Source organism: Mastigoproctus giganteus, chromosome 5 (genome assembly GCF_048544385.1).
Source record: "Mastigoproctus giganteus isolate SK-2022 chromosome 5, ASM4854438v1, whole genome shotgun sequence".
Classification (NCBI taxonomy): domain Eukaryota; kingdom Metazoa; phylum Arthropoda; class Arachnida; order Uropygi; family Thelyphonidae; genus Mastigoproctus; species Mastigoproctus giganteus.
This window is the reverse complement of record NC_143579.1, coordinates 8,399,431-8,422,899: the sequence shown is the minus strand read 5'-3', so window position 1 is coordinate 8,422,899 and position 23,469 is coordinate 8,399,431. Positions and strand designations below refer to the sequence as shown.

Genomic DNA, 23,469 nt, shown 5'->3' with positions numbered 1-23,469 from the left:
ACCATCAATATATAACAGGGATGCAATATGTACCTACCACGGGTAATTATTGTATTTGTCGTAGATCTTCAGCCTGTAAAGTAATGGCTCCGATGAGCATACCATGAACATATGTCTCAGAAGTCAAGAAAGCTGATTGTGCCATCATTTTAACAGTAGTTGAGGTTCTCCTCGTACAGATGGGAAAAACAATTATTGCACTTGAATGTTTACGCTTAAAGTGACACAGAGTTGATACGATTCAATTGGCAATATTAAGGAAGCAACCAGATAGATTGCCTATTTATTATAATGGGTGCATTTTGGAACAGAAAATACCAAGAGACTGAAGATGTGAAAAGGTATCTCTAGTTTAAATTTATTTAAAATAGAGATACCTTTAACTAGAGATACCTAGAGATACCTACGGCTAAATTTATTTTCTGGGGCAGAAAACATTACGGAATCCATTATCAAAGGTGTATTGCAGAAGTAGCTGGACAAGAATGAAATTATACGAGAAGAACATCGTAGATTTATTAAAGATAAATGTATGGAACCAATGTGATAAGCTGTTATGAGGTCCTCAAAAGAACTGAATGCTGTTATGAGGATGTCAAAAAAACTGGATGAAATTCTTTTGCGTAAATTGGAATAATGGTGTAAAAATACTATGGTGAATTAAAGATTCATCTGACTGGACTCTGGCTTCGAATGGCGTTCCATAGGATAGTTCGTCCCTTATTGGTTCCGATATTAGTTAATGACATCGATAAAGGAATTAAAAGACTCGGCGTAAAAGTTTATGAGGAAATGAAACGTTCAATATTCGAGTAACAGCAAACCAAGAAGAAACAAACTTTGGCAGTCAATAACGAAAAAGAGTAATTGCGCAATCCAACATGTGTAGTTCTCCTAACAGAAACTGGCTGCTAAGATAGCAGAACATGGTGATTTATCTGTGATATATAGAGGAATTTTTCTAACAGCGGCGAAGAGGTAATTTCATTGTATGAAGGCTTGTAATGGCAACATCTTGAATATTGTATATATATTGTATTTCGAACTCTTCCCACATTTCAGGAAGGACTTGGATCTGCTGGAAAGGGTGTAGTGAAGAGCAAAAAGATAGATTATTGGTATAAAAATGTATTTCTATAAGGAGAGAGAGAGAGAGAGAGAGAGAGACTTCAGTTTTGTAGTTGCAAAGTCCCCTAACCTGTCGTCTTTGTAAAACCTCAGTCAAGGTATTTAAGGCTGGAGACATCTTTTTTTTTTTGCTATCGCAGGTGCCTCAAACTGAAGAAGTGCTGAAGAATTAAATTAAACCAGGATAGCAGCAGAGAAAGTCAATGTAAATTAAAAATTAAATGAAAAGATTGTTCTTTTTGCTTTTTTTTAAGGTTGATTCTGCATAAGCTTGGTATCAATTAAACTTCCTAAATATTCCAGATTCTCTGCGATTGATAAACATCGCCAAGGATTTCTCTAGCGGATATTTAAATTTACAAATTATTAAAATTGAAAGTTCTTTTACGTATTGTATATGATGCAAAATACGGAAAACCTTATGATAATGTCAACCGTAGTTTATGGTGTGCGCAAACACAATATGTCACAGTAGGTGTTGAAAATGTCCACCGCAAACATCCACATACGTATTCGCTCGGTGACACATATTGTCAGAAGCACGACAGTGTTACTAGGAATGCTTTCAGTAAGGATGGTAACGTTCGTTTTAAGTCCGTCAAGGAGTACTACTGCCTAAGTTGCTGACGCGCCTAAAAACGACCACCACCAACAACAAAAAGATCGTCAACTGAGTGCAGATCAAAAAGTATACTCCTGCAGATAACTTACAGAAGAAATTTGGCAGCTCATATCAGCCCCTCGTGGTTTGATATGAGTTGCCAAATCACTCGGTTGGTATAATCACCGTCCTCCCTACACCGGGTGGAAAAGACCCGAGTTGGAATCCCATCAATGACACAGAGCTTTTATGGGTCTTTTTCACAACTTGGCTGAGTTGTCGGTCTCAGGCGAGGGTAGCATGGTTTTTTTTTCTCCGGAAACTTGAGTTTTTTGTCCAGCAAATAACAAATCGACCACAGAACACACCCAATTTACAGATATAAACGGCGCAACATGGCCTAAGTTGCTAATGCGCCTAAACCTACAACAACAACAATCAACTAACCAACTCATATCAGGAAATCGTGGAGGCTACAAGTCATTCAAATATTGAGGTAATTTTAGACATTTCCATCTTTTTAGAAGATTAAATAGTGTTAGGAAAGCCTTCCTGATACTAAATTTCATCCACAAATGTAACAAATTGATTTTAACAGACGCAGCATAGAACTCTTAAAATCCTCTGATCTGCAATGATTAAAACCATTTGCAATAAGCATTATCATCATCTGGTTCTTCTAACAAGTGGATAGTATGATGCGGAAGCCGTAAAGTTTTGGTTTACGTATTGTCACAGTGATTTTTTTAGAAATGTAATGTTTGGAGTCAAGAAGCTGGGGTTCCACTTTCAGGTTTATTACTACATTTATTTAAAATTATTTATTTGTTTATTTATTTTTTGGTAGTAGTGATGGTAAGCCTATAGAATTGCATGCATGTAGGATGGTAAACCCAAGACTTTTGACAAAAATGTTATAACGTCCTCCATCCGAGACTTGCATTATAGCCTTATTTGCTAATGCACCAATAAAACCCAAACCGAAACCTGAGACTTGTTGCCTTATTCTTCTGACTGTGTAATAAATGGAAATTGTACTTATTCAATATGGCTATTATGATTGCCACTCATCTCATAATGAAAATTTTCCATCTAAAGTTCAAAGTGCAATTGAGCGAGAAAATATTAATAGTGGTCAGAAGCGAGAGTGCACACGCTCTTTGAGTTAAACAGGGGTTCAAATCCCTCACTACTAATTTCGGTCGATCTACTAACACGCACTGGACCAGCATGACACATTATGGTCCATTTGCCTCAACATAAAAAAAAAAAAAATGTTGAGGAAGCTTCCTGCAGTTGGTATGGTAATGGGTGCAGTTAACCCTCTTAAGATTTGTCTTTAAAAAGCTGAATTGCTTTTTCTCCTCCAAAACGTCTTAAGAGGGGGCTTACTCTATATGTTGCTATATCACCATGTACTAAGTTATCCTGTAGCAAACAACGCTGTGTTTTACAGTTTTTTTTTTTTTTATTGTTAGAGTTAAAAAAAAAAAAAAACTTAAAAAACAAGTATCAAAACGTTCCTTCTCGTTTTTCAATCCTTAACTTATCCTGCCCCCGTGGGTAGCACAGTTGGTAGGATCGTTCTCCTCCCCATTCTGGGTGGAAAAGAGCGGAGTTTGAGTACCGTCGATGATGGGAGGAATTTTTATGGGCCTTTTTCACAACGTGGCTGAGTTAGTCGGTCTCAAGCGTTAGCATGTTTTATCTCTGGGAAACTCGGGGTTTTTCATCCATCAAACAGAATACCTACCTCAGAACACACGCAATTTACAGATAATATACAGAGCAATGTGGCCTTAGTTGCTGATGCTCCTAAAATCCCAACAACTTACTGAAGGTAATTAATAATACTGAAGGTGTAATACCTATAAGATTTAGCAAACTTTAGGTATACAGACAGTACTCACGGAACAATATGGTCTTAGTCGCTGATGCTCCCAAAATCCTATTATAACAAGTATTCAAGCTACTTGTCTGCGATTGACATACAGGCTTTTTTTCGTAATTTTTAAGTATTCAAGCGTACTTGTGAGTAACACAGTTGGTAGAACCATTGTCCCTCCCACACCCGATGGAAAAGACCTGAGTTTGAGTCCCGTCGATGATGGAAGGAATTTTTATGGGCCATTTTCACAACGTGGCTGAGTTAGTTGGTTCAGGAGAGAGTAGCATGGTTTTTTCTCCCGGAAACTTGAGTTTTTCGTCCAGCAAACAGATAATCGACCACAGAACACACGCAACTTACAGACAGTATACACGGAGCAGTATGGCGTTAGTAGTTGACGCGCCCAAAGCCTATTACATCAAGTATTCAAGCTACTTGGAACAGTCACTTTATACTTTTTCTCTTTACAAAAGTAAAGAGAGCTTCGTACATTTTTAAATCTCAAATTTTCTTTCTTTAGTTATATTTCGGAAATTCGAACCCATGGCACACGGCCATGAAAGTCAGTAATCGTATCCACTGTACTACAGCGGTATAGAATGGTTTAGAACAGAATAGCCGTATTACAAGGAAGATGGATTAATAAATTCATTTAGGAAGATTTCAACACTTGTAAGCTATCTTGCGCTACCAATAACTTCATTCTAATGATATACACGGAAAGTATAAAGAAAATATTCCGAAAACTTTGTGATCGTGCTTTAATTTCTCAGATGGCAAAATATGATGGACTTTATCCGTTTTTTGATATAAACCCACTTTAAGAGTAGAGAAAGCCCAACGTCTATCTTCATCATCATCATCATCAGCCATTTTCAATCCACTGAAGAATGAAGGCCTTTCAATGAAGGCCTCTCCAGCAACTTTCCAGTTCCTTCTGTTTTGAGCACTGGCCATCCATTTACTACCCACAAACTCAAGAATTTCATCTATCCATCTCCGCCTTTGTCTTCCAGGTTTTCTTCTAGCTCCTCTATCTTAAACTAGACCAAAAGGACAATAAAACAGGTTATTGGCAAATTTAAAGGCCATTGTGCGAGGACTCTGGGTTATCGGAAGATACTGGTAAAGTGTAGATGCCAATGAAATAGGGTTGCAATTAATTTTCAGTTAATCTACATGCAATTGATTTCCACTCTAAACTTAGGGAGAAATGGACATTTTGTTTTTCTTAATAAATTAATTTTACGTTTGAATGCAATGTTATTATTCTAGTACAAAATGATGATGTCCCTACATGACCCTATTTGGTAGTAGCAAATGAAATGTTTCCTTTTGATAAAACTCTCAAATACATAAATTAATAATTCACAGTTATTTAAAAACATTATTAAGTTTATGTTAAACGTTTTTAATTAAAGTCTTACAGTTTTTTTGTTTGTTTGTTTTTAAATCGCGTCCATTTTGGTTGGAAAGTTAAAGAAACAATTTTGTTAAATTTATTTCTTATTTGTATATTACTGTATTATTATTTTTTCTATTGCCTCTTAGAAGTGATCACTTGCCCTAACGCTGAGGACCTTTACCTATTCGAAGTTTCTATGAACAGAAAATTGTACCTAATTCATAGAAATTCTATGAATTAGGTACAATCTTCTATGATTTTGGTCTGTACAATTTATCATTTGTTACCTTGTTGGGGACAATATTGTGTTGAGTTCGTTGGGAACACACCATTTAGGCAGTGCGTGCGTATATGTGTGTGTGTGTTAAATGCCAAAGCAAGGCTGTGAGGCGATTTGCTGTTTGCTGGACAAAAAATAAGTTTCCGGAAGGAAAAAACATACATATCCTTGCCTGAAATGGGCTAACTCAGCCACGTTTAAAAAAGACCCATAAAAATACAATAACTTGTGTCATTGATAAGATTTAAACTTGATGTGTGCGGGGAGGACCATAATTATACCCACTGAGCCAACAGAGTTTAATGGAATAAACGTTAAATGGTTCCTTGTTACTTGAGGTTTAGAAAGTTAGTTTCTTTTACAGGTGAGTCATGCCTCTAGTTTCGCGTGTTCAAGAAAGGGCCAAGCAGCCCGCTATGAGGTTTGGGGATCTGTTATAAGAGTTCAAAGGTAGTGAACGGCGGAATTCATGCAACATTGGACGCATAAACAAAAATAAAAAAAAACAATTGCCATCAGAAGTTAATGACAACAGGCTATGTCACCATCAGGAAGAGAATGGTAACAAAATTTTGGAATTCCTGAAAGATTTAAACGGGCGAAACTATTCGGCAAGAGAGGAACCAACAAGACCTCCTTTTAGTGAAATACAAATCACCAAAGAGAGCGCAATGAAAGCAATCAACGATCTGCCCAATAAGGCCACTGTTGGACCAGACAAATTTCCAATGTTCATCCTTAAAATAAGTAGCCCATTTATAATAGATCTATTATTGCACATCTATCAGGAAATTATCAAGTCAGGAGCTTTCCCGCAAGCTTGGAAAAATTACATTGTAACCCCAATACCAAAGATTAAACACCCAAAATTGGCTAAGGATAACAGACCAATTTCTGTTAGTTGCACCCTACAGAAGGTATTCGAAAAAGCGCTGCTTCCCACCATCAATCAACACTGCTTCAGCCATAGACCACCACATTTGCACTCAGTTATTTCGGGTAGATCAACAATAACAAACTTACTGGAAACCCTTTTTCGCGTGCAGAAAGCACTAAATGAGAAAAAGCAAATTGATATTATTTTTTTGGATATCTCCGCAGCCTACGACAACGTCCCAATTCCAGCGCTCATTGCGATTTTAAGGAATTATTTTAATGTGAGAGGAAATTTGTTAATTATAATAAGCAGCCTGCTAGAACACAGAAAACTTACTGTTAAGCACCAAAAGCTACAATCTTGCTTTACCATCTCGCAAGGAGTGCCACAAGGGGGAGTTCTTTCGGCTACCCTCTTCGCGGCCGCCCTGGAGCCGTTTCTTGCACGGTACTACAATTTTATAACATATGCTGACGATGTAAAATTCTTCATCACTTCCAAAGATTATGAATCAGCAGAAGGTATTTGCCAGATGGCAAATAGCACAATCCGAGAATTTGAGAGCTACCCGGATTGCATCGGGCTCCGTATTAATGCACAGAAGTCTGCCCAAATGACCATAACTTACAAGCAGAATAAAAATGACATCTCGATCACTGTGAACGGGTCTAGTGTGGAAAAAGTGCACTCTCGCCTGGACCTGGGTCTTAAGTGGGATGACAGACTCACCTTTGCTCAACACTTCGCCCATATGAAGACAAAAATATTCGCCGCTTTATGGGCTACTAGACAGGGACTGGTAGGAATTAGGGATCCTCAGCTAGCGACCAAGTACATTTTAATGTGTGTCCTGCCAATTGCAATGTATGCCTCGCAAATCTGGTCTTCAGCTCCAGATTCACATTGGGATCGAGTACTGGTTCTTGCCATGGCTTAACAGAGTTTCTGGCCACCCTTTTACTATCTCAAGGGCCATTCTCTACTCATCACACCCTGGATGCAGCGGAAAATTAACAGGAACATACACACTCTCGCACAAATGCTCACAGGCAGAGTGGATGCTCCAGTCCTGGATAATATTCTAGTCAAACCGCGTGCCACTGCTAGACGTTGCGGAGAAGTAAATAATCCATTGCATCAGTCCTGAACAATCTTAGTAGCCTGCAAAGATTCTTCCCATCAAATACAGCGAAAATATTTAACTCACTACACATAGATGCCGAAAAACTGTGTGAGGATGCAACGTACCGGAAAGAGATCTTCCAGAATTCGTACAGACTTTCCGAAATATGAATCGGCTGCAAAGTACCAAAGAATTGTGAATAAAAGTGAAACTTTCTGCGTTAAGAACAATAATAATTTGTTGACTGGAAAAATATACCTTCTGTAACAGTTATGTAAATATGTATGTAAATATATGAGTTGTAGAATGATTAAGCTGTACAGAATGATTAATGTGTAAATACTGTATATATATTAAACATAAAATGTGTATATAATATTTCGGGACGAGACTACGTGTTCAGTATATGTAACCCACTGCACGTAGTATCTATCTCGTACCCTGATATGTACTTAGCACCCTCCTGGCACTTTGCCGTCCCGGGGTGGTTTCCTTATGAAAATAAACATATAATGATAATAATAATAAAAGAATAGGAATGCCATCGGCCTCTCGATTGCAGACGACATTGCGACAGTGACTGAAATGTAGAAATCAGAACAGAAGGAGCTCGTAAGAGTGGACTTTCCCTTTATGCAGTTGAGATATCACATCATCCACAGTCGTTGGACCTTTCATTCTACGAGACACAATGAACTCCAACAGATACCTCGAAATGTTTCAGGATTGTGTGTGGCCAGTTATTTCCAGTGGGACAACCATGAAAGTTAATTTTTTGCAGGGTGGAATACCTCTTATTTTTCAAATGTTGTCCGTACATGGCTGCATAATCATTTCCTAGGGCAATGGACTGGCAGGCGTATTGTACATGAATTGCCAATCTGCATTAAACGCCCATAGATTTTTTTTGCATGGGGGGAGGGGCAAGGAAGAGATTTACCGTAAAAAACCAAGTAATTTGGGTAAATTGGAAACAATAGTCAACAACGGAATCACTGTCATTTCAATCAACTTTTTGCAATTTTAAAGATTATTATTTTGATATACTTGACATAAGCCTTATAATTTATGTAAATACTTTCTTAAAAATACACTTAGCTTTTTCTTATTAGACATAACTACAAGAAGTAGTATTTAATAGTATTTCGTAAGTTGCAGCTTTCACTGACCAGCTGCTCCCCAACATCATTAGTCTTATATTTCTTTAATACGATTAAACTTCTCTCTTCTACTAGTAATCTAACAACCATACTGACTACGCAATCACTAATCCTTCCTTTCTATAACAGCATTGAATCAATATTTGTCGATACTCTAAATGCTCTTGTCCTAGAGCTACTTCCATTAAAGCTTACAAGAAATGAATAGATCATCTAATCTTTAACGGCCTCCGTAGCCGAGTGGGCAGGAGCGGGAGTGCAGTAGCACACGCTCTTTGAGTAGACCGGGGTTCAAGCCCCTGACTGCTAAATACGGTCGATCTGCCAACCCGCACTGGACCAGCGTGGCAGATTATGGTCCATTTCCCTCAGCATGAATTGTTGAGGAGGCTTCCACCCTGCAGTGGGTTGATAATGGCTGCACTTTACTTTTTTACCAAAGAATCTACAAACTTTAAATTTGTCTTCGGCTTTCAGTTAAGTTCTGACCGCTAGATACAAAAAAAAAAAAAAAAAGTTTGGCAAAGGGACTCTGACAGCTTACAAAATTTTGTTTTCTAATCCACATAAACGGTTCCTTCGACAGCGTAGGCAACTATATATGATCTTCTACGAGAAAAGACTTCCACTGCAAAGTTCTGAAGTGCTGATAATCTATCCGGAGATTGGAGTACTTGGTCTGAATGATTTTCTGTTATGGGTATGTTGTTCACTAAGTCTTGTCGAGGGTCTTCGTATAAGAGGCAGTCAAAAATCAAGTGCCTCCAATTTTCCATGTCCCAGGAAGCAAATTTCAGGGGTAAGGGAGAGCCAGGACTGCACAAACTTGGAGGATGTAAAGGTAACGTCAGGAAGGAATCTTTTGGTAACGGTCCCGAGCTGAGACATATCCCAGCGGGTCTACCAGATGTTCACCAACTCATTGTAGCATCTTTTTCCTCTGGTTTTGGGTCGGCATCTAGAGAGTAGTTCCTGGTGTGCCTCTGGGGATTTCCCCAACTCCGCGTCAAGCAATGTGATGAATACAAAATTCTGTCAAAGCCTGATTTATGCAGGTTAGTGAGTGTTCGTTAGACCAAAAACGCTGCAACTTCTCTTCTGATGCACGATTTATTTTTACTGTAAATTATTGTCTCATTTGTGAAGTATCGACTCTTTCTGTCGCATTTCTTCCTTTTAGAGCTGTATTCTGTTATCGTTTTTCCATTGTATAGTTTTGAGATGGCTGCGGCTCCTGCTAAACGTTCTCCAACAATAACACCTTTAGGAAAATCGCAAAGATTACCTGTTCCCCCCCCCCCCCATGACTGAATCGACTAAAAAGCCCACAGAAAGGCATAAAGTATTTATCTAATGCCAAAAGGAACTTGTGATCATACCCCGTGGCAACTTATATTTGCATACCGTAATTATACGTTTAAATAACTGTTTACGCCAGTTACACAGCGTTTATACAATAAGTATCCAGATGGTACTCTTATTCAAACTTCTACTTCCTGCATGCCACTAGGATGTCTAGAGTGGATGCGTGATCCTTGGCGTGCAGGCTAATAAACTTATTTTATTATTTCTCTCTCTCTTAATAGCCACCTACTTCTGCCAATCAACCACATGCCCTGATGAACATTTCAGTAAGATAATATCCTCTTGAAGTAGAAGTTGCAAAATACGTTCACCCAACGGCTTTTTCTGATCGATTTTTCAACTTTTTCACTTCTGTTTATTCAAATGTCATTCGTTCAGACTAAACAGGTATATTCTTTACCAGATTGATTACAGTTAAATAGCTCTTATCGAAGTCCTTGAAGTGTTTTAGTATCTCTCTCTCTCTCTCTGCACCAAGTTCAGCAATGGTTTTGACCGCTTTGACAACAAAAAATATCCTGGGCAAGAAAGGCCAGTGCCCCTCAGCCATGTGCTTAGTTTTAAATACACGAAACCTTGTGAAAATGTGGCGAAATAAGTCACGCTGATGTTAATGAACACCAAATTTGAAAGATTTTTGTTTATCTATTCGTTATATTGTTCAATGTCTGAAAGTAATTGTTGTGGAGTTGGTACATAGCAAAATTTATATTCTGTACACTTAGAATTAGGGTATAAAAGATATTATATTTTGATCCGTACACTGAGACCCTCTTTAGCCAACAGGCAGAAAGAGATATATAAGTGGAAAAGGAGAAAAATAATCAAGTCACATTAACCATCACCCGAATTGGGGGTAGGTGGGATCCATAACGGATATTATTTAAGTGACGAAAGGGTTAAGTATCCATTGACGAGATTAAATGAAGCTGGATATAGAATTTTATTTACTAGTGTGCCACTACACCTGGGTTACTCAATGGGTTGGTCTCATCAGCTCATCCATCCATCCCACTTTTGCTACCCAATCCAAAATAAATCTTATACACCCAAGTGTGGACCGTCGACACTTCTTGAATAACACAAGTCCTACAAAAAATAGGAAGTACATTTAATTATCACGTAGATTCCAATCGAACTATATTGATGAAATCGCTTTTTCTACCCCGATTACTTCGTTATCGAACCCAAATTTCTCGAATTGAGCGAGAGTTGATGTGGCAAATATATGCTTTTCAAATTGTGATTAAAAACAAAATTGACTTATTTTGAGGTTAAATTCAACAAAATCGTTTTGGACAATACTTATTATTAAAATATAATCATAATTTCATTTGCCAAACAAATGTTCAACTGCCAAATCTGCTAGAGCGAGTGGCCCAAAAGGATTAGGCCCGTTCTGGCACCGTAACGCTTTGGGCCTCTTCCTCGGTAGTGGATTTGGAAGTATGGTAGTTTCGCTGCTGATTTTTACTAATACTTTTAGGTTTTCGAACATCTTATTTAAATTCTATGCATAAAATGGTGCTTAGGTCACCTACGTGATGTTAATTTGTGATTTTTGTTTCCAGCTTGCCTTCTCACTGCTGGTAAGGAGCGGCCGAGCCTGGCGGATGCCTATCGTAGTACGTACAGCTTACAGGAGTGCAAGGATGACACTGGTTTAAGTCTGGGATCGCTACAAAAATTGCGCGAGACTGCTTTAGAGGAGAACGGGCCGTCGCAAGGAAGTTCGGAAGACAGCGGCGGTACCCCGGAAAAAAAACCGATACATCCGAAATTAGTGAATGTGAACGCAACCTTGGAAATGAAGTCGCTGTGGGACGAATTTAACGAACTGGGCACAGAAATGATAGTCACCAAAGCAGGCAGGTACGTTCACATTTCTATAAAGAAGAATTGCTTTTATATGTTTTTTTTTTTGGAATTTTGTAGACATTAATTAGAATTAGGCGCGCACCAAGTGGTGATGAGAGCAATTAAAAATTGGACTCAAAATGTGTCCTATAATGCACCTTGCAATGCATTAGATTCATCGGCTGTTCTGATTACCGGTCATCAGAGGGCAAACGTTTGGAGAATTTCTGGAACTCAATAAGCCATTTAAAACTAAAACAAATTTATATTAGTTAAATAAAATTAGTTTCATTTAAAATTATGCTATATAAATTATAACGCTTTATTTAAGTAAAATTATTTATCCTCTACGTCAGCATAATTGCAATTTTTAGAGAGATGCTGACCATACGAGTGAAATGCTATGTTATGGATTCCATACTCAACCAGTTCTGACAAACAGAACATTAACTGACAGAACATTAGTACATTAGCTGACAAACAGAAAAAAAAAAGAGCAAAAATACAGCGAGAAGGCCAAGTGGTACCGTTTGGCACTAATCCATGGCAAACCGCCCACATGATGTAAAAGAATTACTGGCCCCCAATCAAGACAATAAATTGCGCGTTTCATTTAAATCCTGTTTGTTGTTAAGAACATTGCGTATATTTTTAAGAAGTTCTTGTATTAATCCTCTTTCCATAAGTCATTTTGTCATCAGCCCATAAATAAAAACAAGATTAATTAGGGTGGTGTCATTTTAGTTGAACAACCACGCTATTTCCCATCTGTTACCAACGGAGAAATAATACTGAAAAGCTGTGCTTTTTAGATCACAAGGAACTCCGGATTGTAAGTGGGTCCAGATTTTGTAACACAAAATTGAGGGAAACAAAATCATTATTGAATCCACTGAATTCTACTTAAAGATGGAAAATTTTAGGTACGCCAGTGATTCCAGTCCGCATCTAAAACAGCCATCTCCAAACGTGTCTCTTTCCGATGTTAGCAGTTTGGAATGTGGTTGCCCCCTGCTCTCCATATGAAAGTGTGATGATAACAGGATTGAAAACTTATGTGTATTCGTCAGTAAAGTGCACCATGGCCTACTGCTCCTCGATCTAGTCGACATGCTGGCTACACATTTAAGCCTGCATGCATAATGGCCCCTCCATGAAGCCTTATATGGAATGTGTCTGTTTGGATCCAGAAAGTTCTTAAGAAAGCTGCTGTACTTTGAATTCTCTATGACACATTTAAGGCTCGGAATGTATTTGGTTACTTGATTTGCATTTCGTAACAGGTTTCTGCGCAACTTTGTTTTATAGGGTCAGATAGAGATTTTTTTTTTTCTTTCATAAAAGATGAATATTTGCTTCTATCTTTATTGGTATTTAAAATTGTATTGGCATTCTTATATTGTCCCTTTGATTTTGAGCACTGGTGTATATGAGCGAATATTCTGTATCTTCAGTTGTGCAGCGTAATATCTAACAAGGAAACAAATCAAATATTAGCTGCCGTTACAAACTGTAAGACACCAAAATAATAAATGCGAGGTGTGGCAATCAAGTTCCTGGACTGGCGCAATAAAAAGAACATAAAGTGAAGGAGCTCAAATGTGGTTTTATTTTTAATTCAAAGTAATCCCAACTGATTGAATGCACTTATTACACCGTTCTAAAAGTGTTTTTTTATGTCCTCAATATCCTGAAATCTCTTTCCTTTGAGGACAATTTTCACCCTGAGAAAAAGGAAAGCGTACGTGGGTGCTAGAACGGGAGAGTGGGGTTGATCTGCACAATGGCTTGTTTCTTAAGAGATGTCTTCACAAGTGCGGGATTGCCTTTCTCTCGAAATTGTGGCCTCATCCGAGAAATGCGCTCCAACAGTGCTGAAGCACCTCTATGTAGAACGCAGCATTGACTCACATGATCAGCATCGCCTTAATCCTGGACTTCTGTAAATGAAACTTTTTTGGGCTATGGTGATAATTTTGAAGTCCACTTCATGCTCTGACGCTTCATCTCTGGGTGGTACTGAAACTCATCTCCAGTGACAATACAGTCAAGGAAATTAGAATTGTTTTGGCCAGTCTGGATGAAGTCTCCACATGATAACATTCTTCATTGCTTCTGCTCATCCGTGAGGCTGTGAGAAACAAATTTTGCACAGACTTTCCTTTTCACTAAATCTTCATACAAAATTTGATGAATCGTTTCCTTATTCATATCCAATTCGTCAGTCATCACTATGAGGATCGAACGACGATCTCTTGCCACAATTTCTCAAACTTTCGCAACTCTATCCTCATTTCGAGAGGTTGACGGACATGCACTTCTAGGGTCATCGCGAACATCCTCAAGTCCGTCTTTGAACCGCTTATACCATTCAAACACACTGGTGCCACTTAACATTTCATCACGACGAACAGTTTTTAACATTTCATACGGTTCTGTTGCAGATTTTTTTCAATTTAAAAGAAAATTTGATAAGCTCTGTATCACCCTCTGTTGGAGGAAGTTTGAACTACGACATGCCACTTCCATTTATTTTCAAACTCATCGAACATGACCACAACAACACCATCCGGAACATTATTGCCACACATCATATACAAATTTTATGTTTAAGTATATTCTCGGACTACATAGAATACGAGAGTATTAAGGTATTTAGCAAACGAGCGGGCTCAACCCTCAGCAAACTGAATCGCGTATTATTATACTGAAGCTTTGACCGCTCTGCTACGTCAGAGATATTTTCAGAAATATCTCTGACTTTTGCCTTCATTCAGTATTATGTAATCCATTATGTAATACTGAATGAAGACAAAAGTATGAAATTTTGTATGTGGGGAGAGGGGAGGATTTCGACGTGATGATACTCAATATTTCTTTGTAAGCACGTCCAGTTTGATTGTAAACATGAAATAATGTACAGCGAAATGATTTCGATCAATGGAAGAGTGTACAGAATCAAAAACAATAAAAAAAAGGGACTCCTTAATACACTGCTCGATAAAATCAAAAGAACATGTAGAAAAGGTGGTGTAACTCGTGCAGCATGCCATGAAGCGCGACAAAATTTGGTATAGTGGTGTACCATAGAATAACGATGAAATGAGGAGCAGCGAGAAACTTCGGATAGGCATAAGGGACATTTATAGGGGTTGTATAAGAATTACCAAAAGGGCATTACAGAAATCGATACAAGATGCTCGAAAATATGGTCACATCACATCAGTACGGCGTAAGATCTCTTCCAAAGGCTAAACAGGCCTGACAGCAGTGAACCATGTTCGATATAAGAGTGTCTGTAAGACTCTGTGGCAACAAATCCCATTCTTCCACTAGCGCAGACCCTAACTCACCAAGTAACCGAAGAGAGTTGGCTGTCGGCAGGCAATGCGACGTCCAAGGGCGTCCCACACATCTTCGATCGTATTTAAGTCTGTGATCGTGCTAGCCACGGCAGTCGTTGGATATCTTCAGTTTCAAGATATTCCTCCACCACTTGAGCTCTTTGTGCAGCGGCGTTGTTGTGCATGAAAAGAAAATCTGGGCCAACAGCAACCCTAAAAAGTTGCATATAGGTTTCGAGGATTAGTTCTCTGGACCTGTGCACAGTTACCGTACCAATATCAAAAATATGGATTGGTGCAGCCATTGATCGTTACCACACGAGAACACCGCCTCCACCGTAAATGTCTCTTTCTCTGATGGAGGGATGTACCGCATTCCTCGTTGTCTCCAGATGAAATAACGTCTAGAATGTGTTTGTAGTCGAAAACGGGACTCATCGAAAAACAGAACTGTACCCCATTTATCCCAAGCTCCAAGTCACATGTTCATGACATTAGTTTTTACGGGCTCTGCGGTAGTTAATGGGGTTAATGGGGTAAAATCAAATTATTTTATTAGAGTCACCCAGAATTGCTTCTATATATCCATATATGTATTGTGTCAGTAAATTACGAGTGTTCTCTGGTCGATTTGCTAGTTTTGCTGGATGAAAAAAACCCCCAGTTTCTAGGGGTAAAACTATCTACGCCTGAGACCGATTAACTCAGCCACGGAGTGAAAAAAGCCAATTAAAGTTCCTCGCGTCATCGATGGGATTCGAACCGGGCCTTTTCCACCCGGTGTGGAGAGGACGGTGCTACAGCGCAGACGGGGTTAATGCGATTCAAGGTATTTGTGTTTGTATGGCGGTACCTTGAATCCCCGTCCTTGCGCAGACTGGGTTAATGGGACACAAACTACTGGTTTCCTTGCGTAGATTCCGCTTCCATTGAGCCTTCTTATCACAGTCCGGATGGAAATGTTTTCACGTGTGGCCGCAGCAACCTCAGAAACAGTTGATGACAGGACATCGTGGAGTTCCGTCTTGCTGTTAGAGCCAGATAGCGTTTGTTCTGCTTGACGTAGCCCTCGGGCGACCTCGACTAGCTCTTCTTGTAATGGTTTCTGTCCCTTGAAACTGCTTCCATTGTGACGAGACGACACTGCGTGACACATTAAGCCAAAGTGCCACCTCCGCCTGACTTCCTGGCTTCAAATCGTCCAACGGCCTGCCATCTTAAAGAATCATCTAAACGACAATGACGCCATCCCGAGTACTGGAGAAGTGGCTGTCCCACTGAGCAAACCAAATACCTGGAATGAAGTGATGTAATCGCAACCCGTGTTTTTATAGTCACGAATAATTTGCATAATGTGCTGCTCTATAAGGTGGTAGATCGATTTCTATTGAATACTCGAAATTTGCATGCCAGGATGCCTATTCTATCAAATATTCGCCTTCGGCGACACTGTTCACAATAAAATATTCATGAAAAACATTTCGTTCTGTTAATTTTGTAGAGTAGTGTATTAAAATACTGATTTAAATGGTGACATTTTACTTTCAGGCAATAAATCCTGTAATTTATGTCACCAAATGCGTAATTTGCAATTAAAGATTAATCTCTTTGAACGTCATTGATATATGTATTTATATAAATTTTTTTTTTATGGTTCGCTATTACTGACAAATAATTATGATATTCATGGAAAATTATAACTTTCATCAAATAAATTGATATTTATTCTACTTATTTAATTTAATGAATTTATTATATACGGTCCCTTTAACGAGGTTTCAAATAGGGCGTGAATCCCATTGATTAGTCGTTTGAATCCCACGTACTGAATTACTCAAAACTTCGTCCACAAGAATTTAGACTATTCAGAAAATATTTGAATTTCATGGTTTAACAGTGTATTTTTAGTACTAAAAAGATTTCAGTATTATTATACTGCAGATACAATTTTGTTTAGTAGTGGAAAATGATGCAAGGAGGCAAGCTTCATAGCATTAACCAAACAAATAAAAAAAAAAAAAAACACTACCCTCATCTGTCCATTTTCCTTTCAATCCCCATACTTCTCATTCTTCTTTCCACTTCCTTTCGCTAAACACCCTGGGGCTCCCAGGCTTGCCCGATAGCCCCAGTAAGAGTCACTGGTAATAAAGTTGTCCCTGGCACGCCTTCTCGAAGCCAAGATTGAGAGTCAGGGGGTAGGAGACCAGGTGTCCCCTGCCCCTGGATGCAAAGTCGCCAGGTGCCAGCACTCAACATAACACCACACTTACTTACACACACTTTCCGGCCTTGGCTTTTTGCCTTTTCAGATGCTACAGCGGTATATAGGAGAAACCCTGGAGACCGCAATTAAAACAAACACACCTTGACCTTGTCCATTTCCCTCTAATTACACTGGTTTGCATTAATTTCCTCCCTGAAATAATTTTGACAGGTTCAAGTAGGAAATACGTTCAGAAACTCAACACCCTCAGTTTTCAAATATGGTTAATGACCAAAAACTAAGACCTGTCGTTAAAGCTTCATTTCCTACATTTCCATTTAGACTTTCTTCCTGAAAACTCTGGAGCGATCTCCGAGGAACACGGTGAAAGGTTTCACCAAGATATTTCTCAAATGGAAAAAAAGGTACCTGGGAAAATGGATGCCAAACTCCATTGGCAGAAGATGGAATCTCGTACGGGAAACACCAATGGACGATTATAAAAGGGAAATATCTTTATTGCAATCAGCGAAAATAACGACAAACACAGAAATATGGTTGTCATATTTGAATTGAGCAACATCAAATCTACAAGAATCAACTTGGATATTAACAGGGAGCGTAATTTTTTTTTATGATTTGTGTAATTCTTCCCTAAATTTATTCAGAACTGTTCAGAACTAAATTTATTCAGATTAAATAAGAACTGTTCACTTCCATAATATCAGCTGAAAGTTTGTTTCATCAGCAAACTTTCAACTGAAGAATATGTCAGCAATCAAACACTCTCTGGCTGAAAGAAAACTTTCACATCTATATCTTACAACCACTTTTGAAATTTAATTTATGTTCCGTTATGCGTATCGTCTGAGCAAGAGTTAGGATGCCATCAACATTTGATTTACTCAATCTATTTAAGACTTTAAACACTTCAATCAGATCCCCTCGCAGGGGCTTAGGTTTCAGCCACTGCAGTTTGCAGAACTGAAGTCTTTCATGGTAGGAATACCTTTTTGTGTCCTTGAGTAATCTTGTTGCTCCTCCCTGCGTTCGCTCCAACAAATTCACATCCTTCCTAAAACGAGGCCTCCGGACCTGTACTCGAGATGGGGCCTGGTCACTGCCCACTGGTCACTCGAGATGGGGCCTGGTCACAAGGGAACAATCACCTCATTGTCCCTGATGGCAAAATTCCTGTGTATTATTGACAAAATCCCATAAGCTGTCATAGCAGCCTGTCTACCCTGTCAGTAAACTTACACGTCTTTACTGTTTTGCAAACAATATGAAAATAAAGTTCTTAAGTTCAATTAACTTAAAATAGATGAACAAAATGATGTTTCACTAATTTGGAATATTGAAAAAAAAAAAAAAAAATCATAAATTTTGAATGTCTATTTGATTTTTTAGCTCTAGCATTATGTCAATATGCAAATCAAGCTAATGTTATGTAGTCTGCTAATATAGTAGACAAAATAACAGTATTCCAACCATCAGAATTCTGAGTAAGTTTGTTCAAGAGTAAATAAGAATTATTTCGCATTCTAAATTAATGAAACAGTAATTTTAATATTCTAAATTTAGGAACATTTTTTTCATTTGTTTTCTTGTAAAATGAATTAAAATTAAAACTTAATTTACATATTGATCGCAAAACTTACACGAAACATATCTGAATAAGATTTAATCAAATCCAGTAAATATACACTTTTAACCGACTACAAACGTTTTCGGGAATATTCTAAATTTCTGAGATGCAATTTTAGTTGGGCCCTGCGAAAGACAAGTTAAGATTCTTTATTTCATAGGTCACTTTCGTCCTAGACCACAAAATCTTGAAGTAAGTGTCGCTTTGAGAGAAGAGAACATATCAAACATTACACCACTGTCAAAAGTGGGGTGGGGCGTGGGAATGTCCCTCTCCTACTACATAAAGTCCCTATCATTAAAGGTAAGAGCATTATATAGTTGTCTGTATATGCTCTTCACTTGTACTACTCTCAAACTTGCCAAACAGACAAACCAACCTTTGAAACTGCACACAGATAAAGATGAAACTAACCGGAAAATGGACGTTATCCTATCATTCTTTCTTATGATTATTTACATCTCAACGCACGACTCCCACTTCCTACGACTTCGTGTGAACCATCGACAAACACCATTCTGTTTTCCGTTCTGCACAGTTTAAGATTGCCCTCTGGATTTTGGTGCAATTTGGAATCTGGATGTTAAGGGAGGGGAGGAGTTTTCTAGCTACCCAAAGCACGTGCTTATTGGCCGCTTGCAACGTTATAGTGAGCTCATATTTTCGACATATTCTTCAATTTTCTTAATTTTTTTTTTTAGAAGATTCGGAATTATACCTATGTTGGGGACGTTGCACACTTTTCACGGAGTTTCCTTGCCTAGTCTAATACTAAATATATTACACGGCAATACATCATATAAATGTCCCTCCTCTACTTTCGTTCTTTCTGTCGTTCTCTCTTCCGTGACAAATAGCTATGATATTTTTAGATATCATAACTGACTCTGCTCAAAGGGTTTATTTATTTATGTAATTTCGATAATATTTTAATCCCCAACTTGGCAGGCAGTAATTACCCCTTTCATCCCGCGGACTCACATAAAGATGGAAGCCGAAAGTTAAAGATTTCCAATTATTTGATGGATGAAATTTACCTTAGAAAACATTGAAAGGATTTCCTTGCAAAAGCGATCTCCATGCTTCGAAGACAGAACAGCAGTTGGATGAGTGACGCCGGAAGGGTCCGAGGAATTCACGTGCGTTATCTTGTGAGTGGAGGCGATACACCGCTGTCACCAGTAACAAAATAAACAGTTCTTAGCTTTAGTCAGTTACAGATCTAATTTTAGCAGTCCGATAAGTCACATCTTCTTGCTTAGCTCTACTGGCTTGTCAAGAACACCAAAGGTAGGACGATTTCTTCTTATATACCGTTGCTGGCAAAAGAGGAAAGAAATGGCATATCAGTCTTAGAAGATGTCTTCGTCATAATGACGTCATAAGTGGAGTAGGGTCTCAGATTTTAATCAAGGATTATAATTAAGCTGAATTTTATATTAAAAATCTTTCCCCTTTAATAATTTTTCTTTCATAGATTATAAATAAACAGCAGCATGCTTCGTTATTTTGGAGCAGTGCTTTTTATTTAAAGTGCGATATTGAAACAACTCGTCACGAAGTTCTTCCACGATATGAGATTGATGCAATTGTAGAGAAACCGTTTTCTCACAACAGTTTTACTACAATTATATCAAAGTTACGTGTAAAACAGGTTATTGCCATAACTTGTACGATAATGTTCAATATCTCTCGCTTCAGGCTTTTTCTCTCAATTTATTTGAGTTTGGGACCCTCGTGGGTAGCACAGTTGGTACAATCGCCGTACTCCCCACACTGGCTGCAACAGACCTGAGTTTGAGCCCCTTCAATGACGTGAGGAATTTTTTAGGCTTTTTTCACGATGTGGCCGAGTTAGTCGGTCTCAGGTGGGAGTAGCATGGTTTTTCTCTAAGAAACTCGTATTTTTCGTCCAGAAAAACAGAAAATCGACCTCAGAACACACGCAATTTACAGATAGTATATGCGGAGTAATATGGTCCTAGTCTTAGCTGTTGTTGTAGTCGCTGATGCTCGAATAACAACAACAATTGATTTATGACGGTCTTATTAATGGCAAAGATTTCTATAGATTTATTACTACAGGGATCCGCACTAGCCTCTTTATTTTACAAATTAGGTTTAAATTATTTGAAACCTTTAATATTACTCAATTTTGTATTCTTTGAAGGCAAACGATATCAAGCTTTATTCAGATACATGAATTATCTTGATGCAGGACTATATATATCTGTAATGCCTAATATAAGAGGCCTGTATTAGGCATTACAGTATAATATATTGTTACAAGCATCAAATTAAAAAACTATTGGTGAGACCGCACGGTACTACTAACAGAATAAAAAAGGTACCGCAGTAAGGCTATGAAGCGTAAGTATGTTGTGTCTGTAAATTGTATTCTGTGGTAGATTTGCTTATTTTCTGTACGAAAACCCCCAGTTTCCAGAAGGAAAAACAATGCAACCCTCGAGAGTGGCTATCTTAGCTACGTTGTGAAAAAGAACAAAAATTCATTGACGGGATTCGAACTCAAGGGCTTTTAACACCCGTTTTGGAAGGATGGTTGTTTATCCATGGACTATCTGCGAGGGCTGCTGGATTGTGAATAAACTTCCTACGACCTAAACGTATTTACATTTAAACAATGATCACAAAACGTAGAATATCGCGGTGATTGTGAAAATATCTCACTGTAACTAGATAACCTTTAGTGAATGCTCGTAGACTGGTAAACAGAAAATCATAACTAATTCTATTAATAACGAATAATTGTAAAATGACAATCAGCAAATATCTGCAAATTATGGAAGAGGACATTGTGGTCGTGGGCGGAATTCTAGTTGCTGGTCAATATGGGTTATGGTCGTTATTGACTGCAACAGAGGACCAGTAAAGATGCTGCATGCCCCTTGAAACTATCAAGAAACAAGGAGTTTATGCAGCTGATCTTGTGGACCAGGGGAAAGTGGTTCAGAATTTCACCCCTGTACAATGTGTGCAATCACTATGTCCCCCGAAAGCATATACCGATCGGTAAGTTACGTCCACCTAGAGGAGAGACGCTGTCCAAACTATAAGTATCACTTTCTATAATGTTATCCTCAAAAAGGCTGTGACCTTAACTCCCTCCACGTGAATTTTCAGCTAGAATCGCCCTGTGGAGCAAATAGGTAGTCATTGCAATACACACACACAGCCATTCGTCTTGTTACTCGACTTGGCATGATGTCTTCATGCCAACAGTTGAAGATATCTTTCTTCAAGGATATTATCCTAGATCTACCTGCAATATCTCATTGCATGCTTATATGTTATAGAAAAATAGAAAATATGTTACATGGTTTGTTGTTAGTTTTGGAAACAGAATATATACGAAGAAATCTTGGGTATTTTAGGGTTTTAGGCGTATCAGCGACTTAAGCCACACTGAGCCGTATATGATACTTGTAAATTGCATGTGTTCTGTGGTCGATGTTTCTTTGCTGGATGGAAAACCCTAGTTTCCGAAAGAAAAAAAAAAACCACTACCTCGCTCGAGACTGTCACGAGATATTGATTTATTAACTTATAGTAACAAACCCCTTTAACAAAACTCCTTATATGTAACAAAACAAAGTCCCGTTAACTTTGGCCAATGAATAAGTGTCAACTTTTAGCCACAGACCCAAAGTAGATATAAATATGCTGTTAACAGCATCACTTGACTGAATGAAGACTCATGTAAATTAAATGATATATCAGTCTCGGAGAAGACTAAGGGGAAAAACAAGTAAGCGAAAATAAGGCTCCAGGAGTAGACAGTTGTTATACTAACAACTTAATAAGATCATTATTAGACTCCGGGATATCCACTTGAACTGAAGGAGAACTAACGTCTCTCCAGTTCACAAAGGAATTGCAAAACATGTGACGGGCAATTACAGACCAGTAAGTTTGACTTCAGTGGTAGGAAAGATCGTGGAGTCTGTGGTTAACGACACAATACAGGACCATCTAGATAGGAATGGTATCCTTAATGGATAACATCGGAGTCTTGCTGATCAATCTAGTTAATTATTATGAAGTTATAAAACAGTTTCAAAAGCAAAACTTTTGATGTGGTTTTAATAATGTCAAAGTCTTAAGAATATCAAGGAAAAAATTTGAACGCGTTTGATACGATTTTCCATTAAAGGCTAAACTGGAGCAAATTGGGATTAATTGGGATTCTTCGTTTGGTTAAAGGCTAGCTAAAAGATGAAAGGCAAAGAATCCTTATAAATCGACATCCCTCGAGGTGAATCAGTGCAGCAAGTGGAGTCCCTCGGGGATCATTATTGGGGTCCCTTCTGTTTCTTCCTTAATGACATTGATCAGTGAGTGCTGGGGATGCTGTAGAAATTTACTGATGAGTGGTTTAACGACAAGAACCTTTTGCTCAAAATAACAGATCGTTTGCACAGCCCGCCTGAAAAATGGCAACTGAAGCTTGATGCTCCTAAATATAAGATTTTGCATTCGGGCTCATATAAATTCAGTTAATTATAAAGTAAGAGGTTGGAGTTAAAAGTGGTTTAACTTTTTGATGAATAGGACCTTGGTATAAGA

At 38.3% G+C, this 23,469-nt stretch overlaps 1 protein-coding gene across 1 annotated transcript in view; it reads left to right on the top strand.

Moving 5' to 3' along the window:
• LOC150085154 (T-box transcription factor TBX10-like) overlaps window positions 1-23,469 on the top strand; it is a 139,520-nt gene that overhangs the window by 4,863 nt on the left and 111,188 nt on the right. Inside the window, exon 2 of the mRNA XM_090373054.1 lies at window positions 11,399-11,699. Coding sequence (XP_090229180.1) covers window positions 11,399-11,699 — 301 coding nt within the window. The remainder of the gene's footprint in view (window positions 1-11,398; window positions 11,700-23,469) is intronic.